We start from the raw sequence: 13,474 nt of genomic DNA on the forward strand, positions 1-13,474 counted from the left end.
TCAGAATTCAATTATTTTTTTTGGTATCTCCAATTTTCTCCAATTTCGCGATATACACCTGGACTCCACCGAGCCCCGCGAGCCAATCAGTCGCGCATCTCTCCATCTCTCGCTCGAGCGCCGGCCGCGCCCCTCGCTTTCTTCCGTAGCTGAGTTCCTTTCGGCTGTTTTGTTGTCGGCCTTCTTAACAGCCACCCGCCGTGTCCTGCACGCCACATCTCTCTCAAGTGACACTCTCAGACAAAACAGTATACATTCCAAATGTCCAAGCCAGTCCTAATCTTCGCCCCGGGCGCATGGTACCCGCCAACCGTGTTTGACCCGCTGATCTCAAAACTGGACGATTACGAATGCCACACCGTCGCATTCCCATCAATCCAACAACCTGCCTCAGTGCAAGATCTCCAGCTCGATATCGCCGCGGTGCGTGCGCTGGTGGAGACTGCCGCCGAAGCTGGAAAGGATGTGTTTGTTGTCTCTCACAGCTGGTCTGGGTTGCCGGTCAACAGTGCCCTTGATGGACTGGCAAAGTATGAGCGCGAATTGTCAGGGAAGAAAGGCGGCGTTGTGAGATTGATTTTCATCGCGGCTTTTATTCCTGCGTTTGGCGAGAGTCTCATTGGGGCTTTTGGCGGGTCGCCGCCGCCGTGGTATGTTCGGGATGTAAGTAAAGACAGACTCAACCAAGGTAGTCCCGGGGTCAGGGTGTTTAGTACTAATTTCTGACGCAGGAAGCAAATGAAACCGTCATGCCCAGTGACCCCCACCCACTCTTCTTCCACGATGTACCCGATGGCGCGGAATGGGCCAAGACGCTGCGTCCGCATGCGTGGGTGACGAAGAATAGTCCCGCAACTGGTGCGGCTTATCTGGAGTTGCCCGCTTCTTATCTGCTCTGTGAAGATGACCAGGCTATCCCCCTTCCTGTGCAGCAGGTGATGGTTGACCGGGCCCAGCGGAAGGGTGCCCAGATTAAAACGCAGAAGATCAAGGCAGCGCATTCGCCCTGGCTTTCGCGGGCGGATGAGGTGGCTGAGTTTCTTCGGAGACAGACGGCTGAGGATGAGTAGTCGGGGCACTTTAATGTTTGTGGTCACTGTGGTTTCAGATGCATATGTGGACTTGATTTGAATGTCAATTTGTACATATTGCGAAGAATCCATTCTTCTTGATTTCTGATACTGAGATGACGTTGATTTGGAATCCTGGGACATACCACACATCCTTAAGATGTACCCAGAGAACTCCTCCACCTGGTCGGTTGACGCAGATTCTTGCAGTTTCTGGTCGGCGAATGTGATGAATCTGTCTCGTTGGTTGCTGATATGAGTATTGGCTCCTGAATCAATTATCCAGCAAGATGCCAACGGCTGAATCAAGGCGGTCTTGAATACAAATGGAGACACAGTGAAGAAGATGAGTGTCTCAGCGGATACATCATCCGCCTGTGCAAGGGCCAATTGGGCCATTTTCTCATGATTATCCTTCATGAACTTCCTGATTTCCTTCTGCTCTTCAGCACTAAGCTTCTTGATGTTTTCCTCTATGCACTTGCTAGCGGCTTCGTGTGGTTTCAAACCAGAGGATCTTCTAGACACATTGAGATGTATTCTCCTCAATGCAACCAACGAGGGTCTGTGCAGTCACACCAAAATTCTCCGCACGCGCTAAACCTTTTCTACATTGAAACCGGAAATTGAATCATAACCAATCGTAGCAAGCTCAAGATGTACTTGTTTCCGTTTATTAGATTCACAGGTTTTTTTTTCTTTTTTTTTCCCGGAGAGAAGTTGAAATGGAAATTTGGAGGGTTTTTATAGAACGGAAAGCTAGCTAGTGGACTTTAATTTCAGGCGAATGACACGTAGGATGGAGGTCCGTAAGCTTTCGTCATTCTACCCATCGGGTTATGAGCATGACTCCTCTCATGTCATTGGAATATCTAATGCAGCAACAAAAAACGTGTGCAAAACTATGTAGCTACCTAGTGACGTTTTTCAATGTACGCCGTAGTGAATGAATCCTGTTTCTATCCCACACTTGACTATATATTTGAACTGCGTTTAGGAAACTGATCTTCTCTAGATCAGGACATTGTAAAGTCTAACTCAGCACAGACATAGGCTGCCAGCGGGTTTTACTTCATCAAAATTATTAACACGTCATGTTTCCAGACGTTTTATGTGGTGTGTTCAATATAAAAGAACGATAGAAACAGCAGTTGTCCTCAATAATGTATCCGATCTCTATGTGTGAAAATTTTGCATCGACCATATCCACAATGAATCATTACGATACTAGCCAGTCACTTCGTCAGCTCAAGATGAAGTGGCCAAAGCCAAATGTGACAGTCACAGTAACAATGCATGAGTTGACTCAGCATTAGTTGATCTTCTCTGGAATACCCTGCCCTATCGTGCTCTCCAGACACACGCCTTGGTTACAGGTGACCACTTATGCCATCTTGTTCCATCGGAGCCCCTGATTGTAAGTCAGCATTTCATTTACCTCCCTTTGTCCTTGAATACTAATTTCAAATAGTACACCAATCCTCAGTATAAAGCTCCCGATAGAGCGAAGGAACCGGATGGTACCGTGTTTCTTTCTAAGTTCCAGCACCTAGCCATCAAATATGGCAAAGTGACCGAGCATCATCCTGCCGCCCCCTGCGGAAATGTCATTCCTGAGGATCTAGAGAAGCTGCGCTGGCTTGGAAAAGAGGTTCGTAAATGTCAACTTGAGAAGAAAGAGCCTATTGAAGGTGATAGTTTGGGATGTTTCTGGTCCCCAGCCCGAACCTGAAGATCTTTCTCTTCGCCTCCAGCGCACTGGGGTCGCGAAAGAGGTAAAGACCCTACTCCGAGAGATCCACAATGAGGTAAGCCCCATAAACATTTCTCCCATATACAGAAAGTTGCACCTAGTCTCATTTCATACGTAGATGGACAAGTCTTGGTCCGGAATACTGACGACGTTAATACAATTCATTGTGGTCGAGCTCCAGACCATCTAGGATCTAAGAGCTCCTAATTTGCCGCCATGCTCTTCGCAAATAGTGAGGTACGGACACTCGGCTATTAAGTTTTCGACAATATCCTCAAAAGAGCTGCAACGCACCTTGAGTTTGACCTCCAGCATTTGGTTGTTCTTTACAGAGAACTTATCTCTGCCCCAGCCGAGTTTCTAGGATATGTCGGCACTAAATTTCTACGTGACAGTCACAGAAAGATTGACGAGCTCATAAAATTGAATGTTGAGCCAAACACCAATCAGGAGGAGGCGCGGGAAGACATTCTCGCCATGGTGAGTGTTTGGCACAATATATCAATCTCCTCAACGCCCAAAACTTGCATTTATTTCCTTGGAAACATACATCCGAATATCCTATTCTGTCCGATTGAACATGAGGCGAGTTCTATTTGGTCATCTGAGTGGTTATAGGGCCATCCAAGTGAGGTGAGGGTTATGAAGGGTGACAAAACCTGGTTGCTGCCATAGACCGCGACGAAGAGCCACGGAGATAGTGTGTGCATAGCAGTTTCGAGTTAAATACATTGTTGCCGGTTCCATTATCGTTCCATGTAATATGGAGACTAGCTTAGGAAGCGCTCTGAAAAGCGGAGTATTCCCTATCAAGACTCCCACATCTCGAATTTATTATTTCGAATACTACTGTACTGGGATATTGACAAGAGGAAAAAGGCTCTATTGCCTAGAGAGATGAGTTGTCCCGCAAGCCAGCCGGAATATGTCATCTGTAGTTTCGTGATGGCAGATCTTGTATCACTTAACATAGATCCTGGGGCTCGTGTGAAAGAATTATCTGAGCCGGAGCATTGCATTCTTACCATGTCAGACATCGTCCCGGGGTTTTTTAGTTTCGTGGGAGAAGGTAACGCCGGTAAGTGTTAATCCTTGATGTGCGTAGTAATAATTGTTTTGTTTGTGCTATCCTACCTAGATACTCCCAGATCCTAGCCCATCCACAAACACCAGTAAAACAAGAAAAAAAAAAAGAAAAAGAAAAGGATAAATTTGAAAGGCTGGTAGCCCCGAACGCCTAGCCCAGAAAAACAGGCCATCCGGCAGCGCTGGATGCGAACCGCAGTTCGAAAAAAAGGGAAAAAGGGAGAATGCTAATACAGTCGTGAATCATGCTCATTAGGGCCGTATGATCAATGTGGATCTCCAGATCAAGGATCGCTAACACTCGTCTCTCCCGCTGTGGAGTCTCATCATGAAACGCCGGCGTGGACGGTGGTGGATCCTGGGTCGCTTGAAACAGCGCCTCGTTCCTGCATGGACTCTGTGGGCGTTGGCGGGTCGTTGTCGTTGTTTGCTCCTTGCGGTTGCAGTCCTGTCGGCGTCACTGGGGAAATGGTGATGGGGCTTGCAATGTTGACGTGGATTGAGGGAAGACGTGTCAGGAGGGGAGTGAGGCGTTCGGATTCTTCCTGGCGTTCGCGGACGGGGCTCTCGTAGGCGGGTGCGTCGCCCCAGTCGAGATATTCGTATTCTGGTGGTGGAGGGACGATGTTCAGGGTGCCGATGTCGCCTTCTTCGTTCTGGGGTGTTGGGTGGCCGGATCCGCGCGTCGAGACAGGGTGCAGGTCCCAGTGATCGATCTCCGTTGCGGCTGTGTCGGTCGTCAGGATGGAGGAGGACATCGACTGCACTCGCGAGTTCATGCTGGATGGCTCGGCGAGAGAGGGAGACGTTGTGTCCCTGGAGGCGTGCTGCAGGAGCGGGTGGTGGTCAGAGTCGTGCGAGTCGGCGCGAAGACGAGAGCCATCGTGTCGAACATGACCAATGTCTGCATAGCTCACGGCCGAGATGCGTCGATCTCGCTCGCGTGATTGGTGATCTGCAACGACTGCGGACGCACTCAGCGAGGTGTTGCTGCCCTCGCGACGGCGGTTGTTGCGAGCACGAGACTCGGCGGCCAACTGCTCCAGTCGGATCGAGTCACCACGAGATCGTGCCTCGCGTCGCTCGCGGCGACGGGCTTCACGATCGGCCAGTTCTTGACGTCGTTGCAAGCGCAGCTGATACAAGGCCTCCATCTGCTCTTCGCGGCGAGTTTCTTGCTCTTCGTTGGTCTCGGGGAATTCGACGACCATGTCCATGCCGCCTCGTTCGCCTTCACGGGCAACGACTTGTTCGGTCGGCTTGGGGCTGGCTGAGTAGGGAGGGAGCGTAATGATGGATCGAATCGATGTCTCGCGCTGCACGCCGTCGTTGTTGGTCGTGGCCGTGGTCGCAGTCGTCATCTCCGGATTCATGCCGCCTCCCCCGTGATATGAAGTATCATTGTCCGCAGCTACTGCTCCCTGGTTGGGGACCTGGCCGTAGGAGGCGCTGCCGGGACACCAATGTTTCCATTTCCGCTTGAAGTACTGTCCGGGGATATACTTCGGATTGTAGTGCCGCTGTCGCAGCCATCGAGCCCCGAAATAGAGGGCCGTACACGAGGCCAGCACGAAAAGGATGACGGAGGCACACTGAGAGTCGGGGATGGGTTAGTAGCGTCGCAACGGAGCATGGAGTGCGACCGGGTGAAAGTCCTGAACGGATACAGCCGGAAAGCACGAGAGCAAAACGTACGACGATGAAGATGCCGTTCTTCCGGCTGAGGGCCCGTTTCTGGGGCAGATACATGGTGGCAAGCGCGGGCGACGGGCCCTAGAGGACTGGCGACGACATGGAACGGATGCCCCAGATTTCGAAGAGGTCGAGCAGGAGTGAGGTGAAGGGACAAAGGATTCAGCCACCGGCGGCGTAATCAATTCTAGGCGCGAGTGGATCAGCTCAGGGACGCCTCTATTATTATCGAGTGGGGAGGTGGAGCCAGTGAGACGATGGCGTGGACAGAGGCTGGCACTCATCCCAATCCCAATCCCAATCCTGCCTGAAAGTCGGTGTCGATCGTGTCTGAGGCTTGTCTGTGCGCGTGTGCTGGCTCTCTCAGCACCCAGCTGCTGGCCCTAAATTCCAGTCGCAGTGACTAGGCTCCAGCCGCCAGCTGCGCGGTGCGAAATGGGTGGATCCCTCAGGCTCTGCACGGGAGATCCACGGTGGACTCGTGTGAAACTGTCTCGCCCGTCGACATCATCGGTGGAGCTCGTGGACGTCGGATTGGAGCACGAGTTGCGCCCTTCCTGGGGCTGCAGCTATCGCCGGCAAGGGCTGGGCGTCAACGACTCGGTAACACAAAACACCGATCGCCCTTGCTTGGGGAGTGTGTTTCGTGGTGAGGGGGAGGGGGTGATGGAAATTGGATTGACCCAGGCTGATGAGACAGCAATCAAAGAGACGGAAATTGGATGTGAAGGGAGAGAAGGGAAAAATGAACACAGGTGAAGTAGCATCGGAGATACGTAGTGTTTGGCAGAAATATCGATATCGCCGTTCCCGCTGCATACAATAATGCAATGGGGGTCTAATGCTTCTAACTAGATCATACGGCCAGGTGCATGATCGAATCGTGAAATATGTACTCGACATGTAGTGTGAGTGGAATAGACAATTTCATTGTGTTATTTAATCCAACATCGACTACTATCAGCCGCCATCAGCCGCCATCATTCCTCTCCTTGCCCCGTCCATGGACTGCAATCAAACCCCGTACCCTCAAATGAAAGAGGCAGTAGTGCATGGCAATGAGCGATTCAGTAGATTTATTTCTCGAATAGACTCAACATCTAGACGTGATTGAAATGTCGTAAGATTTGTTCACTCCCTGCGTCTACAGCGCAGCGATAAGCTATAAATAGCCAACATCAAAGTACATACATACCCTCAGAGGGAGATTGTGCCTACCACCACCGCTTCTCCCCCCGACTCTTCAATACCGCCTGCACCATGGCATACGCATCAAAGAGCCCGGACTCCTGAAAATAAGTCTCATAATGCGCAATCATCTCCAACAATCTCTCCCGATGGGTCTCGGCCAAGTCGTGAATCTCCCCCTGGTCCGTCTCCAGGTCGTACAGCTCCCACCTGCCTGGTCCACGCGGCGGAGGCAGATACAACGCCTTCCAATGACCGACGCGAACAGCCGCGATTCCAAACTGTTCCCAGCCAACGATATCGCGTTGCGGGTCGTATAGGGTGACATTTTGGTCTTTTGATGATTCGAGGAGTGCCCGCCATGATTTACCCCGGATAGGGGCGATTTCTCGGCCGCGAAATTCTTTCCCAGGGTGTGGGATGCCCGCTAGATCGAGGATGGTTGGAAGGACGTCCATGACCGTGGTAAATGTGTTGGTCACTGTCCCCGGTGGCAGCTGTGTACCGGCTGGATACCGGACGATGCATGGACAGCGGATCCCCCCTTCTGTTGTATACGATTTGGCGCCGCGGTTAGGCGCCGTTGCGGCTGAGGCCCACTGCGGTCCGTACCAGACGAACGAGTTGTGGTTGCCCATGTTCTCGAGCGAGTTGTCGTAGTATTTTTTGAGGAGGTCATTGAGTGTAGCCCCTGCCAGAATGGGGATGGCCTCGAGGAGTTGACCCTCGGCGCCGTTGTCGGACATGAAGACGACAAAGGTATTGTCCCACTCGCCGGTGGACTCGAGGTATTCTCGTACTCGGCCGACGTTCACGTCGATGAGGTCCACCATTGCGGCGAATATCTCCATCGATCGACATGATTTCCGCTGTCCATCTTCTGGCAGGTCCGCCCAGGGCGTTGTGTCGAGGGTGTGTAGCGGGGCTGGCTCTACGTCTGCTGGCACAATGCCTTTCTCAATGAGACCGTGTAGTCTACGATCTCGCAGGGCCAGGGGTCCACCATCGTATTTGCCGCGGTATTTGCGGATGGTCTCGGGCGGGGCTTGAAGAGGCCAGTGAGGTGCGGTGAAGGGGAGGTAGGCGAAGAAAGACTGTTCTTTCTCTCGTTCGGTTCGCTCATCCAGATATTTAAGCATATAGTCCGTGAATGAATTCGAAGAATAGAAATCCTTCGGCAGATCCTTCCCTCCATCAATGAACTGGTCATTTTCCATCCAGAGCCCATTCTCCTTCAAAATCGCGCGCGGCTTCTCCGTTTCGCCGTAGAGCTGTGGCTCGTGATTATAGTGATTCCCAGCACCTGGTAAAGTCGTCAGGACTTTCGTGAAGCCCCGAGCCGACGGACTCAGCTCTTTTTCCAGTCCCAGATGCCACTTTCCAGACATTACAGTGAAATAATCATTATCTTGCATGATCTCGGGCAATGCAGCGATGCGGAAGTTGAGATAGCCTTCGTATCCTGGCCTTCCTTTGAAGATTTCCGGAAAGCGATTCATTCGCTCGGCCATGCCCCCGAGACCCGCGATGTGGGCGTCTGTGCCGGAGAGCAGCATCGCTCGCGTCGGGGAACATGATGCTGCTGTGTGGAAGTCGGTCATGCGAATGCCTTCCTGGGCGAGTTTGTCGAGGTTGGGGGTGTCGATTTCGGATCCATAGGCTGAGAGGTCGCTGAAGCCCAGGTCGTCGGCGACAATGACGAGGAAGTTTGGTCGTTTGCTGGTTGTCATTTTCGTGACGCACAAAAGCACTTAGATGAACATTGGGAATAGCGGGTGGTTTTATACACTTGATCCCGCTGAGGCCAGGCGTGATTGGCAGATGTTGTATCGTTCGGTGGGTTTGGCGTGACGGACTAAACGCTTAGCCCCGAAATGGAAACAAGTCGATCTTCCCTCGCCGCCAGCCCCGCTAGTCTATACCAAACCCCGTAGAAAATTGCACTTGCTGGTATTACACATTTCCCACATCTGCCTTGCTATTTTTCGCCCTAGCAGTGTGATCACGACATGGAAGCCACTTATGACAACTGAGTGTTTTAACTTCTATAAAATATGCCTCTCCTCAGTCCGGACGGTTACCGAATCTTGCAGTCGAAGGCATTCACCAAGATTGTTCAAGTAAACTGAACTTCACCATGGCGAACTTAAAAGACCTTCGATCGTTCAAGCAGGCGTCGCTGAACATGGTCCTAGCCATCATCGTGATGAGCGTCAGCGTCTTCAGCTTTGGATTCGACAACAGTGTCTTTTCCACAATTCAAGCAATGGATGGTATATCATCCTTCTTCCACTTCAATTTACGTCCGATGCTAATGCACCCCAGCATACGAAAAACGCTTCGGAACCTACAACCCCAAAACCAAAGAATGGGGATTCAGCACAGAGCACCTCTCCTTCCTCAACTCCCTCGGCCTCCCCGCAAAATGCGTCGGAGCCCTCACCGGCCTACTCATCGCAGAGCGCTTCGGACGAAGAATCTCCTACTTGGGAATGCAGATCGTAGTCATTGTCGGTATTGCCGTCAGCTACAGCGCGACCACATACGGAGGCGCGCTTGCCGGCCGTATCATCGTGCAATGCTTCGTGGGCTGGGACAATTTTCTCGTCCCAATGTTCCTGGCTGAGATTAGTCCCACAGCGCTGCGGGGTGCAATTGTTGTCATCTATGTTTTTGCGCATATCTTGGGGTCGCTTATTTGTTCATTTGTTACGCTCGCGACGGCCAAGTATGAGGGCGATGCGTCGTGGCAGGTTCCGCTTGCGTCGATGTTTGCGTTTCCTGCTTTTGTGCTAGCTTTTTATTGGTTTATTCCTGAGAGCCCGAGGTGGTTGGTGAGAAAGGGGAGGAACGAGAGTGCGCTGATCCATTTGCAGTGGCTGCGTGGATCGCGGCTGTCGGAGGATGAGTGTCGAGAGGAGATTAACATGTTGCAGCATAGTGTTGATCGGGATCGGGAGGTCAAGGGTCAATGGCCGGACTTTTTGAAGGGGCCGAATAGGGTGTGTTTTGACAGATATCTTGATTCCTTCCCCAGGGCTAACGATTTGTTGTGTCCAGAGACGCCTTCGCATCGCAATCGCCGTCGCCATCTTCAATCAGGTCACGGGTCAGAGTTTCATGAGCCAATATGGCGCAGTCTTCATCAAGAGCTTGGGCACTATGAGCCCGTTTGTCTTCAAAGCGATTTCATCCGCAATTACCTGTCTCGGTCCCATCATAACCTTCACCTTTGTCGATATCATCGGACGACGACTCTTCTATCTTGTCTGCGGTACGGCATGTACGACAGTACTACTGATTTGTGGTGGACTTGGAACGGGTACCGTCTCGGCCTCGGACAAGACTGGCATTGTCACTGTCTGTATACTATTCGGGTTCTTCTATATCATGTCCTTTGGTGCTATGTAAGTTGCCTATTCAACTCCTCTATGCACTATCATCAGTACTAACTCATTGCCTATAGTGGCGCCGTGACAGCAGCCGAAGTCCCGCATCTGCGACTCCGTGACAAGAATGCCCTCATGGTATACTGCACCCAGTTCATCTTCGACTTCATTGTCACTTTGACCCTTCCCTATCTGATGGACGCGGGCGAGGCCAACCTGCAGTCAAGAGTGGGATTCATCTATGGTGGCTGCGGGCTCCTCGGTCTTTGCTGGGCCTACTTCTGTCTTCCAGATATGACTGGCCGGTCCCTTGAGGAGTTGGAAGAGATGTGGGCAGAGCGCGTGCCTGCTCGTGAGTTCCGCAGTATGTCGTCCCTCTTCCTGTCCGCATGATTTCCTTGATTGCCTGTACTAACATTGTCAGAATGGAAATCTTCGGGGCGGAGGGATACAGAAAACGATACGCCCAAGATTACAGAAGCTACCAAGGTCGACTCACATTCCAGCTAGGATGTACATTGTGCGTGAAGAGCGCACCGTACTCGCGAATGCTCTAACTACTTGCTTATTATTTTCTTCTTGTGTACAAGAGTTGAGATGAATATTCCGGCATTATTACAACTAAGAATTTGAAAAATTGAGATATTATTTTTCAAGTTACTTTCCAAACGATCACCACCGCTCTGCGCTCGTCTCTGTTACGTCCTCGAACAGCCTCGAAAACAAGAGAGTGGGCCTGTTGCTCATCGCAGCTGGCGATGGCGAGTCACACTACGGCTGCCGGTCGCCGACAGCCGGATCCAGGCTCTTCTGTAACTGGTGCCCGCGATTCCGCACGGGGATTATCAGGAAATTCTGAAATTTTCAATTTGTCAAATAGAAGGAACATATGATATGGAAAGCCTCTATCTGGCTATGTATTCGGTCTGGTAATACTAGTGGTCAACGGTACGTTGATGTATAGCTCCTCCGCGCCCGGTGGATCGGACTAGATGTTGAATGCGGGGACTGGTAAGTTAGTTCCGGCTGTCGGTCAGTGAGGCCGATGGTTGGCCGGTTTAAATGGCCTATACCGGGCTCGTTGAATCCTAGGTTGTTATCCTAAGCCATTTTACCTTGAGACGATGCATCCTCAGTCCGTCGGAGAGTCCTTCATCGAGTAAGAATTACGCAACTGCTGACGTTCACTTCGGCCATATTTGCAATTGCCGAATTCACATACCACTCACCAGCTCTTTTCTCCTTGTGTCACAATACTGGCAGTATGCAGAAGGTTGGCGACGATGAACCTCCCCACACAATCCCGCACCAACCAAGCGGCCTCCCCAATGAACGGCCCAACGTCGTGATCTTCATGCCAGACCAGCTCCGCTACGATGCCCTACATTGCACCGGGATGAACCCAGTCGTACAGACACCACAGATAGACAAATTTGCGTCTCGAGGTGTCCGCTTTTCAGAATGTTATGTCCAAGCATCTGTATGCTCGCAGTCGCGCTGCTCAATGTTCACGGGGCTCTACCCGCACGTGTCTGGGCATCGATCATTGGAGAACCTCATCAAGCCCTGGGAGCCGAATCTCTTTCGCTCATTAAAGGATGCTGGGTATCATGTTGCGTGCATGGCGCCGAGAGGAGATCTGTTTGCTCCAACTGTCACTGAGCTGAGCTTGACTGAGTATGGGTTTTTGGAGCCGCCCGAGGTCACGAAGATTATTGGAAAGAATGGGAATGAGCGACCTGAGGATGAGATTAGTATTTGGGAACGACTGTTTTATAAAGGTCGGAGGGATGTGAGCAAGGCGGTCGATTACGATGAGGCTGCTGTTCGGGGTGCGGAGCAGTGGCTGGAGTGTCCCCCGGATGACAAGCCCTGGGTGTTATTTTTGCCTCTGCTGTTTCCTCATTGTCCTTTCACGGTCGAGGAGCCTTATTTCTCGATGTATAAACGAGAAGAGATGCCAGCTCCATCTTCGCATAAGGAGAAGGTAAATAAACCCCTTGAAGCGAAGTGGGTCTGATGAAATATATCTGACATCCTTCCAGACAGGCTATGAGCCAACATATATGCAAATGATCCGCGAAAGACACGGCACACACCGTGCAACCCCCGAGATCTGGGCGGAAGTGGCCTCCACCTACCATGGCATGATATCACGATTGGACGACCAGTTCGGCCGCATCATGGACAAGATCGACGCTACGGGGCTGTGGTCCAAGACCATCACCATGTTCTTCACGGATCACGGGGAATATCTTGGCGATCACGGCCTGATTGAAAAGTGGCCAAGCGGGTTATCCGAGACCCTGGTTCGGGAGCCCCTGATCATCGCTGGGGGTGGCATCCCTGCCGGCCTCGTGCGCGACAGTATGACAGAGATGGTCGACCTGGTGCCAACTATCCTGCAGCTCTGTGGCATCGACGAGACCTTTCCTCACAACGGAATGTCGCTGCTGCCCGCTATCTTGCATGATCAGCCACATCGGGAGTATTCCTTCTCGGAAGGAGGGTTCCTGCTTTCGGAAGAACCGCTGCTGGAGAACGCTTCGTTTCCGTATGATATCAAGTCTGGCCTGCAGCACGAAGACACTCGATTGGTTGGGAAGGCGATCTCCATGCGAGACAAGCACTGGACGTATATCTACCGGTTGTACGAACCGGCGGAGTTGTATGACCGCCACGCCGACCCCAAGGAACTGCACAACCTTGCGGCCGATCCGCAGTATGTGCACCAGGCTCGGCTTATGGAGAGTCGCATGTTCCGCTGGATGGTTGAGACGAGTGATTTCCTGCCGTATACTAAGGATGGACGATTCCCTAAGGTAGATTTGCCGGATCCCAAGACGTTGCTGGATGAGCGGAAGGAAAGGCGTCGGAACGGAGACAGCGATGGATTGTTGAGTGCATAGAATTGCAGATAGTCCTGTAGAATCGCGATACGTATGAATCTTCCAATACTCAAGTCATTATCTGTGATGGTGTGCGGCATGAGGGCTCTGAGTTGCGACGACCGCAAAGTAGGAAGCGCGGGGGTGGAAAGGCATCGGCTGCCTCCTCCCTCCGCTCGCAACTTGACAATGATCGCCACGCATCCCTTGGCCGAGGATCACGGCTGCCACTCGCCAGCCCCAGACTCTGCAGGGGTCGTCCTGCGAGTCCTGCGCGGATGATACCTGCTCGTCCGCCCTCCCCAATATCCCCCGTGAAGACAGACCCCACAGCGGCAGGATCGTCGGGGGTGCGATCATCTGCGCGCCAGGCATGATCGCGCAGTGGCGTCCGGCGATGCTTGAAGA

The 13,474-nt window shown here is 52.0% G+C and overlaps 7 protein-coding genes across 7 annotated transcripts; 4 read left to right on the top strand and 3 right to left on the bottom strand.

The window, feature by feature from the left end:
- Nucleotides 1-261: 261 nt before the first annotated feature.
- Nucleotides 262-1,070, top strand: N7532_009480 (alpha/beta hydrolase; the record flags this gene model as incomplete). The annotated part of the gene is made up of 2 exons (XM_056621971.1): nucleotides 262-663; nucleotides 732-1,070. 2 exons carry the CDS (start codon nucleotides 262-264, stop codon nucleotides 1,068-1,070), a joined length of 741 nt encoding a protein of 246 aa, XP_056472777.1.
- A 64-nt stretch (nucleotides 1,071-1,134) lies between these two features.
- Nucleotides 1,135-1,469, bottom strand: N7532_009481 (uncharacterized protein; the record flags this gene model as incomplete). Its single annotated transcript, XM_056621972.1, has 2 exons — nucleotides 1,135-1,181; nucleotides 1,217-1,469. The coding sequence occupies 2 exons, from the start codon at nucleotides 1,467-1,469 to the stop codon at nucleotides 1,135-1,137; spliced, it is 300 nt and encodes a 99-aa protein (XP_056472778.1).
- An 812-nt stretch (nucleotides 1,470-2,281) lies between these two features.
- N7532_009482 (uncharacterized protein) lies at nucleotides 2,282-2,802 on the top strand (the record flags this gene model as incomplete). Its single annotated transcript, XM_056621973.1, has 2 exons — nucleotides 2,282-2,356; nucleotides 2,542-2,802. The coding sequence occupies 2 exons, from the start codon at nucleotides 2,282-2,284 to the stop codon at nucleotides 2,800-2,802; spliced, it is 336 nt and encodes a 111-aa protein (XP_056472779.1).
- A 1,433-nt stretch (nucleotides 2,803-4,235) lies between these two features.
- Nucleotides 4,236-5,658, bottom strand: N7532_009483 (uncharacterized protein; the record flags this gene model as incomplete). The annotated part of the gene is made up of 2 exons (XM_056621974.1): nucleotides 4,236-5,501; nucleotides 5,605-5,658. 2 exons carry the CDS (start codon nucleotides 5,656-5,658, stop codon nucleotides 4,236-4,238), a joined length of 1,320 nt encoding a protein of 439 aa, XP_056472780.1.
- A 1,157-nt stretch (nucleotides 5,659-6,815) lies between these two features.
- N7532_009484 (arylsulfatase) lies at nucleotides 6,816-8,519 on the bottom strand (the record flags this gene model as incomplete). Its single annotated transcript, XM_056621975.1, has 1 exon — nucleotides 6,816-8,519. The coding sequence occupies one exon, from the start codon at nucleotides 8,517-8,519 to the stop codon at nucleotides 6,816-6,818; it is 1,704 nt and encodes a 567-aa protein (XP_056472781.1).
- A 407-nt stretch (nucleotides 8,520-8,926) lies between these two features.
- N7532_009485 (uncharacterized protein) lies at nucleotides 8,927-10,688 on the top strand (the record flags this gene model as incomplete). The annotated part of the gene is made up of 5 exons (XM_056621976.1): nucleotides 8,927-9,062; nucleotides 9,115-9,791; nucleotides 9,850-10,196; nucleotides 10,256-10,542; nucleotides 10,603-10,688. 5 exons carry the CDS (start codon nucleotides 8,927-8,929, stop codon nucleotides 10,686-10,688), a joined length of 1,533 nt encoding a protein of 510 aa, XP_056472782.1.
- Nucleotides 10,689-11,442: 754 nt separating this feature from the next.
- On the top strand, nucleotides 11,443-13,087 carry N7532_009486 (uncharacterized protein; the record flags this gene model as incomplete). The annotated part of the gene is made up of 2 exons (XM_056621977.1): nucleotides 11,443-12,165; nucleotides 12,224-13,087. 2 exons carry the CDS (start codon nucleotides 11,443-11,445, stop codon nucleotides 13,085-13,087), a joined length of 1,587 nt encoding a protein of 528 aa, XP_056472783.1.
- Between the last annotated feature and the right edge of the window lie 387 nt (nucleotides 13,088-13,474).

Source organism: Penicillium argentinense (assembly GCF_028826775.1).
Source record: "Penicillium argentinense strain IBT 30761 chromosome Unknown utg000009l_segment0_segment0, whole genome shotgun sequence".
Classification (NCBI taxonomy): domain Eukaryota; kingdom Fungi; phylum Ascomycota; class Eurotiomycetes; order Eurotiales; family Aspergillaceae; genus Penicillium; species Penicillium argentinense.